The sequence below is a fragment of the Plasmodium gonderi genome (assembly GCF_002157705.1).
Source record: "Plasmodium gonderi DNA, contig: Chr14, whole genome shotgun sequence".
NCBI lineage: Eukaryota > Apicomplexa > Aconoidasida > Haemosporida > Plasmodiidae > Plasmodium > Plasmodium gonderi.
Genome location: NW_021628939.1, coordinates 3,174,012 through 3,199,846, shown reverse-complemented (window position 1 = coordinate 3,199,846; position 25,835 = coordinate 3,174,012). Strand labels below are relative to the sequence as shown.

Sequence of the window (25,835 nt, the reverse complement as noted above, 5' to 3'; positions counted from 1 at the left end):
TACCATTTAGGAAATTTTTTTAAAGCGGATACACACTCGCAAAAATATACACACGTGCAAACGTTTATGTATTATATATATATATATATATATATACATATATATATACAAATAGTTGTATGCATTTTAAAAATTCTGAAAACGGTTACTTATTCTTATTTTTTTTACTTTATGTTTCTAATTAATTTTTGTATTTTAATTTGTTCTAATCTTAGTAGTTGTTAATTTTTTCCTTATTTTTTCCTATTTTTTTCATACTTTTTCTTATTTTTTATTTTTATATATTTTTTACATTTGCATGCATGTGTGGTTTTAGTGTTTATTGATTTCCAATTTTCCCTTGATCATAACAATGAAAAAGAATGTGTGAGTTTTAAAAAAAAAAAAAAAAAAAAAAAAAAATTAAACCTGAACATTGCTTTTGCAAACAGGCGTCCCTAATATTTGGAACATATTTTTACACCCTAGACATTTTTTTCCGTATCAGTGTATTAATTTTATTTTATTTCACCATTCATGAATTTATGTATCCATAATAGCTTTTACATCTATACATGCACGCAAATGTGTACATTTGTTACACCCTTTTTTTTTGTTGCTCCAAATTAAAGTTTCTTACCTTATGTAACACTTAGAAAAATATTGAAAAAATCTGCGCGTATAAATATAATACGCTGGAATTCTACACTTTTACTTTTTTTCCTGTTTCTGCAATGAAAAAATATTGGTTTTGCATTTCATCTTTTTGTTTATTCTTTAATGTATTAATATTAAAATGTAAAGAAATAGAAAACAAGAACCTTAAAGTTTTCCCCCCACGTAAAAATGACAGCAACTCAGGTAACAAATGCGTTAAAAGGGACGATGACTTTTATATGTGATATATAGAGTTAATTTGTCAAGATTATATGAATGTATATATATGTGACAGTTTCGCTCTATATCCTCATTTTACCAAAGTGTGTATAAATGGAGATGCATTTATAATTACAAATTCATTATTTTTAATTAGAAATACTTAAGCAAATTTTTTTTCTTAGTAGTGTACGAAGTCTATCTTCCTGTTTTTTTTTTTTTTTTTTTTTTTTTTTTATGTATTCACCATAATATGCGTGGCTTATTGAACATGTTCATATTGTATAACACCATTTTTCTTTATCATTATATAAACACGCTACAAAAAAAGTTGTGGAGAAACGAATGGTTTATATTTTATAAAATAATGGACCTTAGTTAATACGCACAAAGAGGTGTATTATGCTTAAATACACACAACCTCTCATAACATTTTTTATTTTTACAATTATTTTAATTATTTTACAGTAATTGCTTTTAAAAACAGAGAAGCGGAAGGAAAACATGATGTTAAAATTAATAGCGCTCTTAATTACAATGAACATTCATTTTTATCGTTAAAGGCTAGTTCTATATTTAACCAGTATTATGTAGCCAAGTTGATCAATACTATATTATATAGGGGACTGATGAAACGTAAGGAGTGAAAAAAAAAAAAAAAAAAAAAAAAATATACAAATGTTTAGACATGTCAAGAAATGTATACAAGCATAAGATTAGAGGAATTCCTGTGTATATATAGCGTTTTCTCATATTATATCGTACGCGTCATGCAAAGTGGTACACACACAAAAATAAAAAATAAAAATAATGCATCACACCAATACTACTTATTTTATTTTTTTTTGTTCTACAGAGGGAAATTTCCACAAGAATGTTGCTATATATGAATCCCTCTCTCGTACTAACTATTTTTTTTATTTAACAGTGTTAAATAAGAAAAATGTTAAAAGTATAGTTAAGTTAATATCTAGGGCGCATGAGTCAAGTAATGAAAATCTATAATAAAATTATATGAAGCTGCATAGAATTAAATAAAGCTAAGTAAAATTAGGCAAAATTAAGTAAAATTAAGCAAAATAAAATGATATAGTAAACGACATTGCTAACAACATAGTTAACTATATAGCCAATACTGTGTCATATGCTACACATCAAGCGTGAATTCGGATAGGGTAACACCTTCCAAAAGGTCCCTCTCATCGCATCTAATTATATTCCTACACAACTCTGTTTTCATTTTTGTATAGAGAAAAAGCACGATGTATTCAGGAAACAGCTAATGACCTATTTTGATTGTCCACATTTTGAAATAGATGACTCTTTAAAAAATGAAATGGATCACGCCCTTCTAATATACAAAAAAGCGAAATGTTAGAAAGATAATACAATAAATATATGTATATGTATATGTATATATATATATATATATATATATATATATATATATATATATATATATATATATATATATATGTGCAAGAAAAAGATCAACTATTTGATGCAACTTAACACATAATTTTTTTTTTTTCCATTAAAAAATATGTTCTCAGCTGATGCTTACTGGGGTATGGTGGATGCATTAAAAAGTGATGGTCTTTTATTGGCAAGAACATTTATGTCAGTATCATTCGTTCAAAGTCTCAGAGGAATTATTGGAGTTATAAATCACGAACTCATAGATCTTTGTTTTTCAAATGCTTATCTATACAATAACATAGCATCTTTTGATAAACTAATAATGAATAATACTTTCGGGGTTATCATGTCTTATGTTTTTAAATCATTTTTATTATTTTTTTATCCACTAGTTATACCATTCCGTGGAGCTTTTGCCTTTGCCTTATCATCCTTTTGTATTACTCAATTGAGTAAAATAGTCTTCTTAGTTTATAGAAATATTAGACGCCTGGTTCGAATATCCTACAGAAAGTTGTATAATCACATTTTAAAGAGTAAGTGATGAAACAAAGCCTTCACACTAGAGATATAAGCTTGTACATATATATATGTATATCTTCTCTTATTGGTGATCGATTCGTTTGTGCTTTTGCATATCACATGCGTGCATGTATACATCCGTTTGTGCGCTCCATTGGAATATAACCCATGTCTATACATTTCTCATCATATATATACCTATATATGTGTGTATATATTATGTTTTACTTTGTTCTCCCCTCTCATTGCGATTCCCCCAATTGTTTCTTCCACTTCTCACGTTTTTAGTCAACGTAATGAAGTACCCAGAACTTCAGCCCTATGCCTCGAAACTTCTATATGGAGACGCCTTAATTTTGGTTTCTAAGATTTGGAAATTATCTTATGTAAATGTTACTCAACATTTGAGTGGAAAAAATTTAACCCCCATTTTGAACAACTTATTTGAGAAAAATATGGGTACAGGATTCTTTGAATTTAGTAATTCTTTGTTTAAATATGTGATAGACTCTATGGAAAACATGAACATTATAAGTGTAAGTTTTCATGATATAAAAATCGCTTTTAAATGAAAAGTGGAATGAATGTAATAACCTAGATTCCTCCATTTTTCTACGTTACTATTTTTTACATAACCATTGTGTAGTACAATTGTGTTGCCACTTCTCCATATCTCTACATTCGTCATAACAACCCCTGTGCTTTTTTGTAGACAAAGGAAGCTAACCTCGATAAGGAACCCCAATTCAACACATCAACATTCAAAAAAATCCTGATGATTCTTAAGATCACAAGAAAAGTACTTTATTATGAAGAATCATACCTGCGATTAGCAGTTGCAAATTTATTAGCAAAAATTTACACACTCCTTTATGTGAACATAAATTACATCAGTAAAATGCCGCCTAAGGAATTTTTTCACACAGATGTAGAATCAGAATTTAGATACATCTATGAGGATCAAATGTATGAATTATATTTACAAAGAATTTCTTCTGATATTATTAGGAAACCATTTATAAAAAGAAATATTAAAAGAATCAATAAAGGTAGCATTGAATTTACCTTGTCCCTTATTAAGATAAGACTTCTTCATTATAAGCCATCCCTTAAATTTCCCTATACGAGTTTATATTTTGATGAACAGCTAAAAAAACAATTAAATGCTGCAATGAAATTAATAATAGTGGGTTCAACAGGAATTATCGCAAATCTAGTAAATTTTGGTGAAAAATATAATGTTCTTAAAAAAGATACTTTGGAAATAGATAAAAATCTAAATCAGATAAATTCATACAACGATTTTGAAGTAAAAAAATCATTATTCCCATTGAATATTTTTATTAATCTGTTAATTCCTCTCTTTTTAAATTATAATGATATATTGGTAAGTAACGATATAATAGATAATCTAGTTAACTTTTTTAAAGTTATTCTAGATTCTAAAGATTTATGTTTATATGATCATTTAAAAAATGTTGTAGATATTATAAAAAAATCAGAAAATGTCGATTTAGCAGAATTAAATTATAGCGAAGAAATTGAGAAAATTATTATTAAAGAAATTCATACAGTAATAGACGAAGTAAACACTGATAAAAAAAATTCCCTAGTTTTTAGTAGTTATTCTATGAAAAATAATGATTTATATTTACACAATAAAGATGGTTTCCTATTTAAATTCTTATTTGATGATAAAAACAAAAAAGATACTTTTTCAAGATTAGTACATATGAAAGATTATAGAAATCCTTTATCTTTTCAAGTCCCTTATATTAAATTTGAACCTTCAAACAGTAACAATGGAAAACTCGTTGTAGGATCTTATTTTAACACATTTGAAGGAAAATTGAGTGGTTGTTATATGTGTCTAAAGGAAGATGATGATGTTTTGGTAGTTGATTTAATTTATCACGTTCTATGGGCTTCAGGAGTTGATCGTTTTAGCGCACATATTGTAAGTCGACCTTCTTTTTATTTTATTTTATTTTTTTTTTCCTCCATGTGATAGATATGAGTCTATAGTCACACCTGTGAAAAAATATAACACCTTTGAAATAATCCAATCTGTGTGGTGTATCCAGTTTTACGTCTATCTTTCATTATAATTCATGCTTTACTGTCATATTATTGTCACAGTGTTACCACAATGCTACCACACTGCTACCACATTGTTATGTTTTTTTTTTTTTTTAGCTGTCCTCCATGGTTGGGGCCGTTAAGCAATACTTCTACCGAGGAGTATCATGGAATAGAGCATTATTAAATATGGGTCCTACTGAGTTCTATGAGGTGCATAGTATATTCATGGAAAAATCACGTCAAGCTAAGGATAGATCTGAAAATATTTTTATAAGACGTGTTCAAAAATACAGATTTAATCTGAACCAGAGAACATTCTCTAAAATGTTTAAAATATTTTTAGAAAATGTTTTAAATAAGGCAAACTTTTTCAACACAGAAGAAGCTACTATTATTGTTGTAATGTCTTCATTATATTCTATTTATAAAAATATTGAAAAACATGAAATACCAATAAGTGAAACATATAAATTATATCAACAAAAACTGATAGAAGTTTATTACCCAGTCACTGAATATGCTCATAATTATGAGTCCTATACGATGAATTTACTCAAAGAGAAGAAAAAGGAATATGAAAATGAAGACAAAAATGATGATAAGAATGAGAATATTAAGAAAAAGGAGATAATGGGTGAAAAAGAACAGGAGCAAATAAATGTAGAGAAAGAAAATGAAAAGCCATTTCAACTTCCAATTAATGATGAACTTGTTCAGAACACAAAATATTTACTGCAAGAAGCAGAATCAAGAGAAGAAGAAAGGAATAAAGTTATAGAGGAAATAGAATCAAAACATGGAATAATACCGAACAAAGAAAAATTTCCACATTTACCAGCAAAATGCATGTTCCTTTTATACTATGATTTTAATTCCTTTATAAAAGATAATGTAAAAGGTATAGGAGAAGTTATTAATAATATAACAGGAAATACCATTGATATGAAGAATGTAAGGAATATTAACCTTGTACAAAATGAGAAAACAAAATATGCAGCAATTCAAGAGAAAAATTTGATAAAAATTTTGTGTGGTACACATTTATTTTTTAAAAAAGAGAATGTATCCATTGAAGACATGTTCAAATTGTTTTATTCAAACGAGGCTGTTAAACATTTGCTATTAATAATGTCATTATTAAGAATAGAAAAAAAAGATAATAAATACTCTTGGAAAAAATACTTAACTTTAGAAAAATTCTTAGATGAAAGGAAAAAATTTTATAAAACACCCATGAAATATTTATACTTAAAACTATTAAATGTGAAGAGACTTTTTGGTTTTACAAAAAGAAAAGTGTTAATGTCATTAGGAAAACGAGTTAAAGGAAGTAGATTATTAAATATAATGCGATACACGAATTTTTTTGAAATTCTAGAAAAAGCTGAATCTCTTAATGCCATATATCCATCAGTATACATAAAATTGGAGGACATATTAATTTTTTCTAATGTATTCCACAAGTTTAAATATCCTATTATAAGATATACATATAGTCAAGAAAATGTTCGAATCATGTTAAACAATTTCAAGCTAGCTCCAAATACATCTATAAAAAATGAAAAACTTGTATTACGAATTTATAGAATTATAAGTTTAATACTTCAAAAAAAATATAATTATGATTTATCTGAACTACGAAAAGATGAAAAATATTTTGAAATTTATGCAGAAAATAAAAGTGAACATATATTAAATCAAATAAAGATGAACCCAATGATTGATCAATATTTGCACCAATTAATTGGATTCTTAAAACTATTAACAGACATGAGATTTACCAACTTTTTATTTTTAAGAAACTTCTACATTTTCATAAAATTTTATGCTGTAACAGGAGATTTAGCATATTCTATGGATAGCTCACTCTTCTACTTAGCCAGTAGAAATTATTTAAACTTTATCCTAAATTCAATAATAGAATTTGAAAATTTTAAAAAATTTATGCAAAAATTGAAAATGACTAATAACATTAAAATATATCCAATAGATCATTTTAATTTTCACACGGAATGTTATGCAGTTGATAATATAAAAACATATGTCTTTGTACCAGAGGATAAAGAAAAAATTAATCGATACTATGAAATTATATCTTATGATATTAACAACTTTTATAAAAATTATTTATTAATAGATTTATTTTATGATGATTTAGGAATCAATAATTTAGATACATATTACCAAAAAATTAATGACACTTCCAATTATAACACAGGACGAAACTCAGATATATATATTCGTGGTGGTAAAAAGAGCAACAGAACCATTCCAAATAGTTATGCGGACGCCTTAAATGAAACAATGCAGAATTATATTTACCTAGAAAAATTCTTAGATAAAACAAATATTCCATCTATTCCATTTACGGATTTTACTTTTTCACATGATGAAAATGGAATCAATTTTAATTTTACCAATAAAGCCACCACCCCACCTTTTTATAAAGAAAATATTCTCGATCAATTTTATATTATTGCAAAATCAATCATAGGTAATTACTATCAAAAAATTCAGTGTTCATTTGTTACATACCCTTTTAATTTATATTATTGGCTAATCTTAAATCCAGGAAAGCCTTATGTACAAAATGTTAGTGATATTGGATTGGTAAAGGAAGATGATTTAAAACCAAAAACACAAGAGGAAAAAATCCTAGAAGAGCAAAACATAGATGAAAAATTGATAGAAGATCTTTTGAATGAAGAAGTAGGAGAAGAGGAAGATAAACTAGAAGACTACGATTTGATGACGGACAGTACTTCTTCTGGTTTGGACAGCTCAGATTCAGAATTTGAAAGTGGTGATCTAGATGCTCTAATGAATAAAAAAACAGAAGGAGTGGCCCAATCGGATGAAGACACCTTGTCGTATGTAAGTGCAGTTTCAGATTTGCCAAAAGACTCTTTTGAAAGTCTAACAACTGGAGCTTCTACCAATACATTGGAGAATGCAGCATCGAGTACTACCATCACATCTAGTGGAAGTGGTGGTACATCTGATACAAGCACTATAACTGGGTCAAACAATTCAATGAGTTCTATCGAAACTTCCAAAACGGGAGATGCAGCATATAGTTACGAACAAATCTACAGTGAAAAGGAAGAACAGAATCCAGAGGATGATTTGATGTCTGAGACATTCGAAAAGGAAAAAGGATTTGAAATGCAACTCAGTAATGATGAAACAAACAACGTAAGTTTTTTGCAAAAGAAAGAATTGAATCCACTTCCATTAACCTCAGTAATGGTAGATGAAAGGAATAAAGGTCTAAATAAAGAAAAATATGGATATTTTAATAGACCATATAATATGTATGTTAATAAGGCTAATGCTTATAGAAATTTCCACGTCATAATGAAAATAGTACATGCCATAATTTCATTAAACAAATTTTCTGTTGTTTCTCCAAATGATATTATAAAAAAAGGGTTAAAAATAATGAAGGGAAAAAATAAATTCTTAATGAATCACCATTTAAATCCATTTATTAATAAAATGTTGTTAGATATTAACCAATCTGTGCAAAAATTAAAGTCAAGCAGTGAAAAAGGATTTATAGGAACCAAGAGAAATATATTTTCTTTATACAGAATAGTAGAATTTCAATTATTCAATGAATTCTTAATATACCCACCTTTAAAAAGATTAACAGAACGAGAACTAAGATACGTTTTACAAGTTATAAATGAAGGTTATTATTATCATGTCATGAAAGTAAAATCAAAATTAACTAAGGAAAATGTTGTAAAAGATAAAATTGTGAATATTCTCAACACATTCGAGGAATATAGAAATCTTTTTGATGATGATACTATAAATCGATTTTATGAGATGTTTGAGGAATCATTTCGATGTGTAGATATAAAATGTTTTCACCACTTATTTAGCAACTTTGTTACATATCGTTATAATAATATAGTAATGCAAGTAACAAATAACGATGAAACATTTAATGTATTAGGAGAAATATTTAAAGATCCATCTGTATTAAATGATGTTCGTGTAGAAGTTCATGAGACTTATATAGAACCATCTAGGAGACAAGATATATATAAAAATTTTAAACTTGAAAGCGATGTTATTTTATACCCAAAATTAACATATAACGAATTTGCATTCAGTTCATTAGAATTGTCGAAAAAAATAGATATCTGGAATTCCATGCATACATTATTTAATATAAAACATCTATATATCAATGTTGCATATTTATTACTGGGTTTTAAGTACAAGCTTAAGCGTTCTCATAGGATTTTCCTTCACACATTTAAGTTCTTTGGGTGGCTCAGGAAAAATAAAAATAGTGAAATATATATTCCATGAAAGTGTTTTACCCCAAAATTTCTCTAACCATATGAAGTGCCAATCAGGAAAATTTCCTCATATCAATAATGTCTCATGCTCCTTTGTGCAAAATCTATGCACAATTAACTTTGATTTTTCTCATCAGTTGTGTTTTTCTCTTCAATTATGTGGGAAATAGAAAAGTAAATTTTATAGGACTTTAATTTTTCTCAATATTATATATTTAATTATATTCTAGAGTTTTTTTTTTTTTTTATTCGCATTTTAAACTTCAGTTGAAGTTGGCAAGGTAAGGAATTTCCTCTTTTTTTTTTTTTTTTTTTTTTTATAATGGTTTAATAATTTAGATTTAGGCTTTTTTTTTTTTATCACTTTTTTTTCATCACATTTTTTTCATCACTTTTTTTTTATCACTTTTTTTTCATCACTCTTTTTCTGCCGCTTTTTTTTTGTCACAACTTTTTTGTTTGCCTCTTTTGGGCTCCTCTTTTTATTGTTTCCCCCAATAGATTAGTGCACACCCCTGTACTAGTTACTCAATTTTCAATTTTAGAATGTAAAAAAAAATGTTATCTTTAAATAACACAGACGGTTCCGATGTAGCCATGCGTGTGTAAGGTACCTTTTCTACAGATATGTATCTACACGCACAAAACGACACAAACTTGTTTTTCAGAATCGACAAAAAGAAATTGAAAATTGATATTTCCATAATTTCTGTGTAAATCACCTTGTGGATTATTGACAAACAACTTAATAAACAACCCATTGCTTCAAATATAAAAAGTGTGAAAAACAGTTTGGGATATATCTTGGCTGTTTTTTTTTTTTTTTTTTTTTTTTTTTTTTTTTTTCCCTCGTAATACATAAAACTGAGGTATTTTCATAAATAATATGAAATTCTTTACACGATTTAATTTGTTACAAATTCATTGATGATAAAAATCACCCGGAGTGTATGTATGAAAAGAAGCTATTTTTCTTTCTTCTCTCTCTCGTTATATTACGTTCATTTGATAAATTAATGTGATAAAACTATTTAGATATATTTTTTTGTTTGTCTCTTTTGTTCGAAATGTGCTTACATATATATTCATAGGGAGGAACAAATAAAAATTAATTTGAAAAGCACAATATACATATTTTTCGCAAATATTATACAATCGCTTTGCCTAAATGATGAAAAATAGGGCTAGTAATTTCTCGATATCTGTAACATATTTTTGCATGAACATTTATGCGTATATGGTTTCGTAGTGTAGTGGTTAGCACTGAGGACTTTGAATCCTCCAACCCGGGTTCGAGTCCCGGCGAGACCTTTTTTACAATATAAAAAAAAATGGGATAATTAAAGTAATTATACATAAAAATGTATAAGAAAAAAGAGGAGGAAAAGATAGAATAAAAAATTGTAAAATTTTGTAAGGTATCTTAAAATAAAAAAATATAATTTATTTTCTTAATAATAATGATGACAATATATATATATATATATATTAAAAATATTTAATTTTTCAACTTTTTTTTTTTTATGCGAAAAAAAAAACATTTATTATATTTAACATTTCGAAGGGGAAAAAGGTGATAATTATAAAGGGAGAAAAAAAAAAATTCCAAACTTTTTTAAAATTTTTCTCCTATTTACATATACTTTAAAGAAGCAATTTCTTATTTAGTATATAATTTTTGTTATATAAAAACAATTACATATTAGCCCCAATAAGAATTAATTTTAATGATAACTCCTAAGCTAATTTATTTAAATACTCCACACTTTTCCTTATCATCAATTAGTAGCACCAATCCCAGTGTGTACACACAACACAGCAATGAATTGTTTTTATCCCCGAAGGTGGCACAATGAGATACATAAAATTGAAATCGTGTAAAAATGCCAAAATTACTCTTTCGAAATATTCATATTTCTATGTATATATATTTATACTTATGGAAATTGAAAAGTCACCCTTTTTTTTTTTTTTTTTGTATTGTTTTTTACATAATAACATTTCAGAACAGGAAACCTAGAAAATGTCCTTTTAATTGTATATTCTTAAAATAAATAATATATTTAGCAGGGTGATAAGCACTTAATAGGATCTTCATATAATGAAATGCTTTCGTGTATGTGTGTACGTGGTATATATGTTAAATAAAGGAACAACACATTGTAATAATGAAAAAAAAAAAAAAAAAAAAAGTACCTTTCCTGTTTTATCTGTAAATAATATTTTTGTTTATTCTTTGCTTCTTCTGCCATTTTATAGCGTATTATAATTCATCTAAAAAAATGTGTTAAATATGTCCTAATTATGAAAAGGTACATACATTTTGTCTACTCTTTTTAAAAAACAGAACTATACGGATGCATACAATTTTACATATACATAATTTTACAAGTGCACAAGAAATAAGCGTCGTTTCCTTCCCCCTTAGATATCACACCAAAAAAAAAAAAAAAAAAAGAAACCTAATTATAATTATCACATAATGCTGGTCCTGTAATTATATATAATAAATAAAATAAAAATACTTCTATGTTGAGTCATAAAGTGTTAGAAATCTATTTAACAAAGTGAAAATATAATTACGCTATCTGAGTTATTTTATTTCCTTATATAATATGTATACGTGTATAAGAAAAAAAAAAAAAAAAAAAAACAACTCTTACTTAACAAATTATATAACAACAAATAAACTTTTTTCATATCTCTGGATAACCTTTTTATTAGTTCTTAATATATAACAAATAATGCACGTTAAAATATTGTTAATTCTTCATGTAACATAATTATATGTTTTTTATAGAAAAGTTGAAAGCTTTATAAAAGTAGAACTTCACAATGAGTCATCTTATTTCCAATTTATTTCTTCCCAAGGAAAACTGTTTTATGCTGCTTTATATATATATATATTTATGACATTTTGTGCTTAAATTCCATTTTGTGGTATTCCTTATCTGTGATAAATGAAATGTGCCTTTTTTTATTAAAATGAAGCACTCATATTTTTTGAGCACTTTATTCCGTCCATTATATTTTACCAATTATAATATTCATAATTGTGTTCATAACTAAAAAATGACAAAGTTTTTTAAGTTTAAAAGAATGAGCGATGCCATTTTAAAATATTTCCTTTTAAGTATCCTTTTCTTGGAAAAAATGGAAAGTTTTTTATGTGCATGCGATTATTCATAATGTTCATATATATCCTATGTAATTTCTTTGTTTTTACCTGTTGACACAGAAGAAGAGCAAAAATTAATCATTATTTACAGCATGGAATATTCTACAAAGTTCTTCCCTTCTACGCAGTGAATTATTTTTTACCAAATGGAAACAAAACCGGTATAATCTTTTTTTATTCCTTAATTTGTTCCTCGATTTTTATTGAAACGATGTGAAAAAGTACATATAATAATATATATATATACTACTTTCTTATATAACAAAATTATATAAACTGCATGGCAGGTGTTGTTGCCTATCACATTTATTACTCCTAAAATGAAATATTTTAAGTAATTTACATCCAAACATAAACTCTCCAAATAATTCTTAGTGCTTGTATATAAATTAGTGAAGAATTTTTTTCCAACAACATACTTTTAAATCTTCCTCAATATAAAAAAGAAAAAAAAATATTCCGCAGTTTCCACCCATTGTTATTTCTGCTTCCTTTTTTTCATTTTTTTTTTTATACTTCTTTTACGGGCACCGAGGATCGAACTCGGGATCTCCTGCGTGTTAGGCAGGCGTCATAGCCACTAGACCATGCCCGCTTATTGTTTTTTATCTCCATGATAAAGTACGAACTCTATTATTCTCTTATGACCACAGTCTTTCTCAATCCTATATTATAAAAAAAATGGCTATCTTTCCCAAAAGTTATTTCCTTAAGCAAATAAAAAAACTGTGGCAAAACCAACGTTTTTTTTTTTTTTTTTTTTTTTTTTTATGCTTTCTTTCTAAAGGAGGAGTGCATCATTCACCTTTCTTACAAGCACCATAATCACATATGAATAGCACTATGGAGAAAAGAACACATTCAGAGTATTTATAAAAAATAATAAAAACAAAGAAAAAAAAAAATACTTCATTACATGGAAAAGCTTTTCATAATACAGGAGTTTTTTTAAATATTCAACCCCTTAAGATTATAATAGGGAAGAAAATGCCACAATTTAACTCTCTATAATTTTATATATAGCAACATTTTATTTATTTTCTTATACTAAATAGAGAAGCACGCAAGAATAAAGAGAAAAGTTTAGCACAATTTTTTTATTTTATTATTATTTTATACATATATATATATATTGTAAAAATGCGAATGTATATACCTACACTGATTAATTATATCCTAAAAACATATTCAACATGTGACACGTGGAAAATAATGGATGCTATATACACACGCTTTTTAAATGTAAAAAACAAAATTGGTGTTATTTTAAGTACCTTTGCTAAAATAAAAACTCCATAAAAACGCATTAAAAAATAAATGTCTGCTGCTCATATGGTTATTGTGGGAAAGCTAAGTATTGACATGAAAGCCATGTATGTTTTTATACATGTACAAATTTATACTCAACCGGATTTTGTTCCTGGCATGCTACTAGAAGTTAGTCATTCATGAATATTTTAAAAAGAAGGGGATAATTCATAAACTGTAACTTATGGACACATTATTTTTGTAATTCTTTTTACAACTTTGCTGAATTATTTGTTTATTAAAACAAAACTAGTATGCTATAATTGATGCTCCTTTTTTTTTTTTTTTTTTTTTTTTTTTCCATTATTATTTCCATATTTTTTCCTATCATAAAGGAGAAACGTTTTGTGAATTTTAAATAACACTTTAAAAATTTAGGATAAAAAAAAAAAAAAAAAAAAAAAAAATTATTTATTTACAAGATATTTTTATACTTTTACGAAATATTTCATTTAAATTGTAGACATTTTAACGTGTTCTAATTATATAGACACATTTTTGTAATATAAAATGTATGGATATTGAATAACCAAATAAAGCAAAGTTTATTTTTCAACTCTTCTATTTTGGTATTTATACAGAATTGTAAAAAAATTATGTTAGCTTCGAAACACTGAATTCAGCTTTGTTTTCATGTAAGTGTACTTTTGTTTCACTCCACCATTTTTAAAAAATATTCATATGAAACATGCTGTTCTATCGAGTATTCTAATGTGCATATACATAAACATTTTAACTATTCTTATGGCACATGGTGTAGTAGTGGAATGTAAACCTCCTCCGTTCAACTGACGATTTTCTTATGACACACAGAAATTTTTGCACACGTAATAGAACGAGCTTTCAATATTTCCTTTACAAATGTATGTGAATATGCAAAAAACGAACATGCTGTGTTTGTACATGTTTGTACTTTATAATATGGTGTTCATTTTTTATACCATTTTTTTTTCTCATCCTTAAAGCTTAATAGTTTCATTTTAAAGGATTGCAAAAAAAAAAAAAAAAAATGCGCGAAATGAAATGGCGTTTGTTTGTTCTTTAAAAATAAAATGTATATATGTATATGATCTATGTATATCTGCTATGTATATGTAGTATATGCATATGTTATATACATATGTACCGATTTGCGTACGCAGTGCATGCAAAATAAGCACATAATAAACAAGTTTTCCTCCTATTTTTCCATTTTTTTTTTTTTTTTTATTTTAAATCGTTTTGAAGTTTTCCCATTGTGTTATCAACAAAATAAATAAACACGCATATGTACATGTACATTTTACATGCTCATCATGTGTACACTTTATATGTACGTTTATATATGTACGTTACATGTACATATAATATACGAGCTTGTATGTATGCAGATATATACAAGCATTTTTAACATTATCCCTTTACTCATTTTAAAGAGTCCATGAAAATAACGCAAAAATCTTTCCAAAATATAGGATGAACGAAACATTTTTCAGTAAAAATGAAAATAAGTTGACGAGAGATTACCATAAACCTGAAACAGATCTTGGCCATAGTCACACGAGCAGCGTGGGAGAATTGCCGGATGTAGCAAAGAAAGATGAAAATGGGGAAAGCAAAAATGGGGAAAATATAAATAGGGAAAATCAAAATGGGGAAAATATAAATAGGGAAAATCAAAATGGGGAAAATATAAATAGGGAAAATCAAAATGGGGAAAATATAAATAGGGAAAATCAAAATGGGGAAAATCAAAATGGGGAAAACATAAATAGGGAAAATCAAAATGGGGAAAACATAAATAGGGAAAATCAAAATGGGGAAAACATAAATAGGGAGATCGAAAATAACGATGATGAAAATTATAGCATTTTAAACATGTTAAATGAAATTAAAAAGGACCTGTTAACGGAAAGTGAAAAATTAAAACAAGAGATAAACCAAAATGCAAACATAAAAAGTAACAATGGAAACAAGTCCGACAGCCTTGAAACCCCAAATATCAACTTAAATAATTGTGATAAAAATGGGAGTAACCAAAATAACCAGAGTGAAGCAAATAATTCTACCAATGTCAACCATACAAATGAAATAAAAGACGTAAATAATGAAAACTGCGAAACATTGAAGAAGAAAGAAAAGAATGGTGATGAAGTAACACCATCCAATGTTAAAAATGAAACAAAAGAAGAAGGAGAAAAAGAGGAAGAATTAAATGAAGGAAGGAATTTGAAAGATGGTCTTTTGAAAAAGCAGATAACCCCACTAGATGTGAAAATTAATAATCAAAATTTTATACAAAATGAACAAAGTCAGACAAATATTAACAGTAAAAGGGGCATAGGAAGGCCATCTAAAAAACAGAAAATTTTTCCTAAGGACATGATAAGTAATAAAACTTTAAGTGGTGAACCCAGAAAAAAGAGGAAAACTAAAAATTCTACAAATCTTACGAGTCCAATAAATTACGGAAATGTTACAAATCCAGTAAATGCTACAAATGTTGTAAATGTTGTAAATGTTGCAAATTCTGCCAATTTTAGCAGAACACAAAGCTCAATTATAGATCAAGAAATCGAATACCTACACAAATTCGAATTTATTAAACACAATTTCCTCAAAGGGATCGAAAAAAATAAATCAAAGGAGAAAAGTGAGAACATTAATATAGACATTTCTTATTCAAGCAAAAGTGAAAAATCACTGGATGAAAGTGAAGGAGAAAGTTCAATAGAATCAGTGGAAGAATTCTATGAAAATATTTGTCAGGCAGATATGCCTCTGGATTTTTATAAAAATCCATTAAGTTCCAAATCTCAGGTAAATGAAGTGTACCCAGAATATTTTCTAAACACAGAAAATAGCGTCACGGAGGAAATTCAAATTCTTAACAGTTATATTAAAGATATAACAGAAAATCAACAAAATACTTCTTCATCAATAGATATTGATAATAAATTACTCAATATTCTTTCCTTATCATTTTTAACTTTCATTGATCATGTAATTTATGACTCCCATATTTATGCTTTAAAAAATAAATTTACTCAAGACAAAAAAGAAACACAAAAGAAAAAAAAAGTTATCAATTCATGCAATTCTCACATGAATGAAATTTCCCAAGATAATAAAATGACCCAAGAAAACGAAGATAGGAAAAAAGAAACTGATATAAGTAATACTCCCAGAGATGATAATCAACAAAATGGCTTTGATACAAAATCTGAAATGTACTCTGAAAAGGTACATACGACGCGTGAGAATAACGAGAAAGATGATAAAATTAAAGGATGTTATAAATTTGACGAATCGGAGAATTCTGAAAAAATTGATGGAAGGGTAAGTCTTCAAAAGGAATCCCTCCAAAAAGAAGGGCTCCAAAGGGATGACGAAAATGGGGATACGGAACATGACCTGGAAAAGTGCAACAGACTTATTTATACCCCAGATATAATTAACTTGTGTCTGACAAATTTATATAACCAAGATCTTGTAAACAAAATTATAAATGAAAAAAAGAACGAAGAAAATGCAAGCCAAATATATACAGATGTTGCGAGATCTAGAGAAAATAACTCCACTGCAGGTGCTGGCAACTTTTCCACATTAGTGGAGGACTCTCAACGTAGCAATAAATTAATTCAGAATAATACCACAGGGGGTACTGAACAATCTGGAAAATCGGAAAATATAGATTTAAAAGAAAATTTGAATGAAAAAAATTCCAAAAGCGGAGGAGAACTCCTTAAAAATAAGGAGTCTTTACAAACAAATATAAATCATAAATTAAACCAGCGACAAATTATAATCAACAAAATAAATGAAAAAATTAAAAAAAAATACATGAACAATTTGCAAAGTTTTATGAACGTTAAGAAATATTCTTTGGATGATTTGTTCGAGCTTTAATTTTTTTTCTTTTTTTTTTGTCCAAACTCTTGTGTGGTTGTTTTTTTTTTTTTTTTAACCACCATGCATATGCATTTCTCTGCGCTTGCATGACCTTACGCAGACATGTGTAGTAGATATATATATATGCATGCATTTTTTATGTTTATGATTTAGCATGAGTTTATGTCAAATGCATTTTTTTATACATGTGCTTGGCATTTATATTTATGTCTATATTTAACACCATTCATTATGTATTTTCTGTTAAGACGCTTTTTCAACATGTCTCAATTTTTTCACATGAGGGAGTCACCTCCCAGAAAAAATCGTACAATACTTATATTTTTGTATACATATAAATATATATACATATGTATAAAATACCAAGGTTTTTCTCGTACTACTACGCATTATTATTTTATTTTTAATACCACATATGTTATTTATCAATTTTAAAATTATTCCCAAACTTATGAGAATGTATGACTGTATTTATAAATGCACTTTTTTTTCTTTTTTTTTTTTTTTAAGACATCCGCATTTGTATTGATTTCCCAATTTAGAATTTCAAAAAATGAAGTTTTTTTTCTTTTTCATAAAGTGCTTAACACAAAAATGACAATATTTTAATGAATAGAAAAATTAATAATTATATTTCTCTTCTGAAAAGGTTAAAAAAAAAAAAAAAAAGAAATAAATGAATGCATAAATGAAAACTTTTTAATTTCTACCTCTGCCAAATAGGTCGAATTTTTCTTTTTCCCCCTAAATTATATACTTCATCCTTTTTTGCAAATTTTTGCAATTTTCATTTTTTCAAATTAGTACAAATTATGTTTTCATGCGAATCAGAAAAAATATTCACAACAATTATGTAAATCTGATTTGTATTACTATGAGCGAAAAGCTTATGTTCATTTTTCACTAAATATAAACAAATAGGGTTGAAAGCAAAACATGTAGGTCAACCCTGAAATGCCCTCTCAACCGCTCAACCAGTGAACCGCTCTTTGACTTTGAGATTAGCTTAGTATATATATAAAAATACATTTGTTTACTCTAAATGGTACATGTATACAATCCATAATCTTTACATTTTTTTGCATGTGAAAGAGTTGTATATATATATATATATATATATATATATATATATATATAATGTTAATGAGTTGGGGCGCAAACAAAAAAAAAAAAAAAAAAAAAAAAATTGTTACCAAAATAGATACCATTTAAAATGTATGAGAAGTGGATATACTTCATTTTGTACTTATCCTTTTGGGGGCTTTTCTTTATTTTTTATTCTTTTTTGAAAAAGATGGCTACTCCATTTGACCTTGTTGACATATTTTCGGAACACTCCTGATGTGAGAAGCATATGTTACATGTACATATGTGAAGATATACATAATGAGAAACGAACGAGTACTTATTTTATCCTTCCTTCTGATGCTTCAGAGTATGTTATGTGCAAATGGCAGAAGAGGACACAAGAAAGTCTATCCAACATTTCTTTTTAAAACTGACAAAGTAATAAAACAGAAATTTAAATTTAAATCTAAATACAAGCTCAAAAGTAGTCGTACCTTCTTAACTGGAATTAAGGTAATGTCTTAAATCTAGCATCCCTTGAGAACAGGACTATTAAATGATGAAACAGAACTATGTTTTACTAGAGTACATATTAGCATGTAGTGATGTGCATTATTCCACGTCTTCCCCCTGTTCTATTGTATCTAGCCTCGTTTGCATTCTGTATTATTCTTCTTCCCTCCTTTATACACATCCAATATTCAAACTTTCCCTATTTTTCCTTATCTTCCCCTCATTTTCTTTAACAAAAAAATACACAGCCTAGTGGTAACATACATCTGGGAAACTACATTGGATGCTTGAACCCAATCATAAATGTAGAGGCGACGAAAATAAAGAACATGTGTGAGAAAAGTAAAACAGCAAATCTTGTGAATATAAACAAAATAATAATAATAGCTGACTTGCACTCACTAACAAATATAAATAATATCTTCACTTTGAAACAAAATGTTATCCATTCAGTAAATATTATCCTTTCTCTAATAATAGACATGTATGTAAAAAAAAAAAAATACATAGACGTACTTATAAATAATGTAAAATTAGAAGATTTGTTAAAATTGTTTAAAATAAATAAATTCTTAAGTGATGAAAAATTGAACAACCTTGAACCTAGCACTAAGGAGTCTCATAAAATGTACTCCTTTTTGAATTGTCAATCGAGAAATGATAAATCAAATGTACCAAATGATCTTAGGATATTATTATCAGACGAGATGGATAATTTGTCCAATGTGCAAAGCACACAAGTAAATAAAAAAATGAAAGAAAAAAAGCATGAGGCACAACAAATGAATTCTAAACAATACATAAAACAAAGACACTCTTTCTACATATTTAAACAATCAGACATTGCACAACACATGTCACTTTATTATTTAATAAACTCATTTACGTCAATTAATTTATTAAACACACATATACATATAAGGAATGTGACAAAAGACAAATCAGTTGCTTTACTTTCATATCCAAATTTAATGCTAGCTGATATTTTATTATACGAGCCCGATTACTTAATAGTAGGAGAAGATCAAAAAAAAAATATAGAAATAATTAAAAAAATTTCCAAAAAAATAAATTCGTACTTTCCTGACATTATAAAATTGCCAAAAATATATTCATCAAAATTTAATATCCAAATAATGAACTTAGATGGACACAAAAAAATGAGCAAAGATAATGATACCTCATTAAATGAAAAAAAGCTACACAATATTATTTACCTGTTTTATGAAAAACATATAATAGAAAAAAAAATTAAAAAAGCTAAAACAGATAATTATAATAATTTAATATATGCTCAACCTGGGAGAAGAGAAATTAACAATCTTATGAATATATTTTTCTTTTTTTATTATTACAAAATGAAATCTATCCATACCCCACTAAATCAACAGACACATATCACACCACACCAAGAACACATAGATGAACTCTTCTTACATAAACATGAACAAGTTATACACAAATATCATCCACCCTTTTCCACCACTTTAGAAAATGTAAATAACTCCAACAATAATAATACATCCTTGTATAGCAATTCTAAACAAAATGACAATATTATCCTTCAAATGTCTGCAAAAAAAATCAATGAAGGAAAATTATATCTCACACGAAACAACATAAATTCAAATATTAATCCACAAATTGGAAATCATATTTTATCCTTCTACAATAATAATTATTCCGTATTCAAATATGAATTGTCTAACCTTATTTACGATCATTTTCTGCTTTCAAAGTATATACATTCTCTTCTTCAAATGAACAATAATCTGGTTAATCAAGTTTTAAAGGATGGTAAAAAATGCATCTCTACCATGGCCAAAAAAAACTTCCAGGTTAGTAGCATATGTGGTGGTAAAAGGAGGTTCCTAAGTTAGGAAATTTTTTTACCATCTTATTATCATACAACAATTTTTCCATATATCCCCCCCCACCCCCCACCCCCTACCATTTCATCCATCCATTCATCCATTCCTTTTTCTTTTTTTTTTCTCCGCGAAGATTTTCAAAAATAGGCTCAATATTTAGCAATTCGGAATAGAGGGAACGTAATTTGCCCATGAATATTTAATCATACATATCTCTATTTCCCTATCCAGATATAGAACGTGTACACTTTAGAAAAATCTTATCCTATATTACTTGTACCACCACCCCACACACACACACCTAGATCTGACAAATATATACATGGTAAAAAACGACTCGAATTGTTTCAACTTCGACTAGTGATAATACAATTGACTCTCATGTATTTCACTGTATTCCCGCTTATTTATTATTATGTTGTTTTGTTTTGTTTTGTTTTATTTTGTTCTATTTTGTTCTATTTTGCTCTATTTTGCTCTATTTTGCTCTATTTTGCTCTATTTTGCTCTATTTTGCTCTATTTTGCTCTATTTTGCTCTACTTTGTTTTATTATTATTATTTTTTTTTTCTTCATTTTTGCACCTTAAGCACATTTTTGTGATAAATTATATATGCCATTAGAAATGCATACATAACTCATACTTATATATAAGAACAGTTTTTTTCACATCATTTAGATTCGTATGAAAATATTATCAAATGATTTACAGTAACCTTTTTTCCTTCCATTTTTTTTTTTTTTTTTTTTTTTTTTTTTAGCAGTTAAATGAGTATGTTTAAATACGTGTATCCAAATAATAGGTTTAAAGTAGAAAAAAAAAAAGAAAATATGTCTCAAATGGTCATGATATATTAATGTGAAAGAATCAAACTCCACACTCTTCAAACTGATCAGACATATCACTTCGCGAACTTGCAATGCAGTAAAAACAGTTCTGTTGTGATGCCATTGCTGTCACTCATGGAATTAACATCCCTGCACATTTATACACATACGTATTAACATGCACATATTAAAAAAGTATGGGGAAACTGAATAAATTTGTATATGATAAAAATAAATACATAAAAAAAAGGCAAAAATTACGTTAACAAGAACTTGAAAAGGACACTGCATTTCCAACCATCTACATGATGATATCTAGCATGAAACATGGTATGAACAAAAAAAAAAAAAAAAAAAAAATATATATGTGATAAAAAAACGGAGAAAAAATTTAAATAAATAGAGTTCATTAGAGATAACTAAAAAGGAAAAAATAATAATAAAATTGCATATATATATATATATATATATATATATATATATATATGTACATACCCCTCTCGTAGGTGTAACTGCGCGTGCAGGCACAGGAAAGCTTTTATATAAGGATTGCTCGATTAGTTACACATGCATACATACGTTCATGTACGTATGAGCTTGATATTCTGAATTATTAATAATCGTTGATAAAACAAAAAAAAAAATATAAAATATGAAAATCCATTGGACAACACAAAGCAATGAGCTGCACATGCACACCAACCAGATGATAAAAAAAAAAAAAAAAAATATGAAGTAAATTATATACAATCCGATTCAACAAGATTTAAAATTCTTTCATTCACAAGTAGCAAAATAAAAAAAATTATTATCCTCCAACAGGTATTTTTTTTTATTTGACTACTTTCTTTTTATTTTTATTGATTCTCTCGATCTTCTGCCATTTCATATCAAATACATATCACAACATAATTGGATATTAACATATGTCTAATTCCAGAATGAAATGAACGGATATATTGTCTCATATAACACCTATGAGAATGTTACACCATGTGTTTTCTTTACGTATATGCTGCATAAGCATATACAACAAACTATGTCTCATAATACTCCCCACATCTCCACCACCACGACCATCCACCCCTGTGTATAAACAGTCTTGATATAATATCCCTCCCTCATGATAAAAAGATTTGTAGAAGTTTTTTTAATCAAAGGAATTTCGATTCGACACTAAATTCCTTTTGTATAATTTCCTGAAATTTCCGGATGGACAAAATGGCGCTATCCATTTTATCAAAGTTTAAAAAATTGGTACAACATTTTACATATAATTTTAAATTATCTCTGTTCAATTTTTTTAATTTTTTTAAATTTGTATATTTCATATTATTTAAGTATTTTTTAATACAACAATTTACATCATATTTTTTATTAACATTCATAATATTTACATTACTATGCCGAATTGATTTCATATTGAAACTTTTTTCGCAAAATGATTTTTTCCTCATGGTTATTAGTTCTCTATGAACAAAATATTCTGTGCTATTTGATTTGCTATTCATATGTTCATCTATAAAATTTTCTTTACCATTAAGATACATATCAAATTGTTCATTTGTTTCGACATAAGGTTTATCATAATTATGTATAATGTGCCATTTGTTTCTTTTTATATTTTTGCTGTTCGAATGCGAGAATGAAAAGTCATTTTTTTTATTTTTCCATTCAAGGAATTTCTCAGAGTAAGCAAAATGGACATTCTCCCTTTCGGTATTATTGCTACTGCTAGCAATATTTCCATCAACTTGACTAATATCATTATTGTTATCACCATCATCATTTGTGTTCGTTAAATAATTTAATAACATTTTTTTTTTATTATTAAAGTTTGGGAATTTCTTCTCATCGTCCTCTCCATGATCGAATTTTTTTTCATATGCGCTCGCGTTGTTATCACTCACTAGATGTATAGAACTGGAGTCAAAAAAATATTCATTTATATTTGAACTCACTGAAAAATTTCTCTTAATCTTTAGGACCCTCTTTTTCTTCTTCTCTACCTCTGAACATTTTTTTTTTTTCTCACTTTTTGTACTCTTTTTTTTCGTCAGCTTCTGCGTCTTCTCCTGTGTCAACCTTTTCTTTTCCATTTCGAATAACATTATCTCACTTACTGAATTATCATAATTTACAGCATGGTCTGAATCGTACTCCCTTTCATGACTCATCTTTTTGTTTCTACTACATTTTCTATTTTCTTCTTTCATCTTATTAACTCTCCTTATTTCTACAATTTTAGTTTTGCTATGTATGTACGTTGAACAATCACTACTTTGTTCGTTTTGACTATCAGTACATATTGCCTTTTTCCTATCCTTCAATTTCTTTTCTTCTACGCTTTCATTGTCACTCATTAGCATATTTAAATTCTGAACACATTTCTTTCCTTTCATCATAATCGCTTTATTGTTTCCTATTTCATCAACTTTAGAATTCATACATTTGTTCGTATTTAGCTCTTCTCTCATTCTTATTTCATAATTTTCTATTTTTCTCCATTTATTTTTATTCTCACCTGAACCATCACAAGATGATGAGTTCGTTAGTACAAAATTGGATGTCATCAAATTAGTTTCAACTTCTTTCTCCTTACCACATGAATTTGTATACGTGCATCTTTCCTTTACTTTCTGATTCGTTTGAATTCTTTTTGGAGCTGCAATTTTTGCATTTTTCGTATCCTTTGATGTTTTTTCTACATCATTTTGTCTATTCCTCTTCTCAGTTTCTCCTTCAACCTTATACTTTTCTTTAACGATATTTTTCTTAGCACCGAAGCCTTCCTTCCATTTTCTTTTCACCTCTTCTTCATCTTCCTCATATTCTTCATCTTCCTCATATTCTTCATCTTCTTCACATTCTTCATCTTCCTCATATTCTTCATCTTCCTCATCTTCTTCGTCTTCTCCCTCTCCTACTTCTTCTCCTTCTGCGCTTAGCTCTGACCCAACCTCTGCTGCTGCCTCTATTTCATCTACTTCTCCTCCCTTACTGGTCCTCTCTCTTTCCTTTTTCGTCCTTTTTACATTGCTGGTTTTCTTCTTGTCTTTGCTATCTACCTCGTTTTTATGTTCTTCCCTTTTATGTTCTTCCCTTTTATGTTCTTCTCTTTTCTGTTCCATTTTCTTAAACATCTTTTCATAGTACTGTATTTTTCTCAGTTCTCTTGCACTCAACTGTGGATTAAAATTCTCAACATTTGTTTCCGATTTTTGTTCTTTGTTTTTTAGCCCTGAAGCTTCTGCTCCTTTAGTGGCCCCCGCCCCATCTACCACTTCACTATCAACATCATTCTTATTATTATCATTTTTTTTTCTCTTTCCTTTCCCATTTGATAATGTATTATTCCTCTCTCTCTTCATCCCTTCCTCCTCTAGACCCAAAAGGATAATAAAACAAAAATATAAATAAAATAATCAATGGAAGTTTCTCTTTTATCAGATAAGAAAGCGTATATTTTTGCGTATCTCAATATATATTTTTTTTCTTCTTCTTTTTTTTTTTTTTTTGGACGTCGGACAGGTGTATATGTATATAAACAGTACACTAACACCTTGCTGATATGCAGTATCATTGCCTTCTGCAAAGGTTCATTGTATATAGTGCCATTTATGCATAGAATTACTGTTATATATGATTCTTAAAATATGCAGCAGCATCTTAAAATGCATTATACTCCTCTGGTTTCCAATCCATTTGAAATTTTCTCAATAAACAAATAAACAAATAAATAAATAAACAAATGCAGTTTTGTAAATGTTTTTTTTTTTTTTTTTTTTTTTTTTTTTTTTTACAATATGATTTAAGTACTACCTCAAATGCGAGTTTTTTTTTTTTTTTTTTTTCTTCTTTTCTCACACAAATTCTTTTAAATTTTATATAAAACCTACCTTACATATTGTATAGATTATATATATACGTGCACTATGTGGTAAAAAAAAAAGCCAGCTGAAGAAAACCTAATGCGCTTCATGC

The 25,835-nt window shown here is 27.5% G+C and overlaps 4 protein-coding genes and 2 non-coding genes across 6 annotated transcripts; 4 read left to right on the top strand and 2 right to left on the bottom strand.

The window, feature by feature from the left end:
- Positions 1-713: 713 nt before the first annotated feature.
- On the top strand, positions 714-9,204 carry PGO_146830 (rhoptry neck protein 3; the record flags this gene model as incomplete). Its single annotated transcript, XM_028690671.1, has 8 exons — positions 714-840; positions 1,324-1,491; positions 1,712-1,843; positions 2,106-2,228; positions 2,409-2,810; positions 3,085-3,332; positions 3,509-4,753; positions 4,993-9,204. The coding sequence occupies 8 exons, from the start codon at positions 714-716 to the stop codon at positions 9,202-9,204; spliced, it is 6,657 nt and encodes a 2,218-aa protein (XP_028546472.1).
- A 1,229-nt stretch (positions 9,205-10,433) lies between these two features.
- On the top strand, positions 10,434-10,505 carry PGO_146820. Its single transcript has one exon. It is a non-coding gene; the product is annotated as a tRNA-Gln (tRNA).
- A 2,389-nt stretch (positions 10,506-12,894) lies between these two features.
- PGO_146810 lies at positions 12,895-12,967 on the bottom strand. The gene has a single exon. It is a non-coding gene; the product is annotated as a tRNA-Val (tRNA).
- Positions 12,968-15,135: 2,168 nt separating this feature from the next.
- PGO_146800 (hypothetical protein, conserved) lies at positions 15,136-17,568 on the top strand (the record flags this gene model as incomplete). Its single annotated transcript, XM_028690670.1, has 1 exon — positions 15,136-17,568. The coding sequence occupies one exon, from the start codon at positions 15,136-15,138 to the stop codon at positions 17,566-17,568; it is 2,433 nt and encodes an 810-aa protein (XP_028546471.1).
- Positions 17,569-18,957: 1,389 nt separating this feature from the next.
- On the top strand, positions 18,958-21,183 carry PGO_146790 (tryptophan--tRNA ligase; the record flags this gene model as incomplete). Its single annotated transcript, XM_028690669.1, has 3 exons — positions 18,958-19,152; positions 19,401-20,990; positions 21,157-21,183. 3 exons carry the CDS (start codon positions 18,958-18,960, stop codon positions 21,181-21,183), a joined length of 1,812 nt encoding a protein of 603 aa, XP_028546470.1.
- A 1,822-nt stretch (positions 21,184-23,005) lies between these two features.
- PGO_146780 (hypothetical protein) lies at positions 23,006-25,222 on the bottom strand (the record flags this gene model as incomplete). The annotated part of the gene is made up of 1 exon (XM_028690668.1): positions 23,006-25,222. One exon carries the CDS (start codon positions 25,220-25,222, stop codon positions 23,006-23,008), a length of 2,217 nt encoding a protein of 738 aa, XP_028546469.1.
- Between the last annotated feature and the right edge of the window lie 613 nt (positions 25,223-25,835).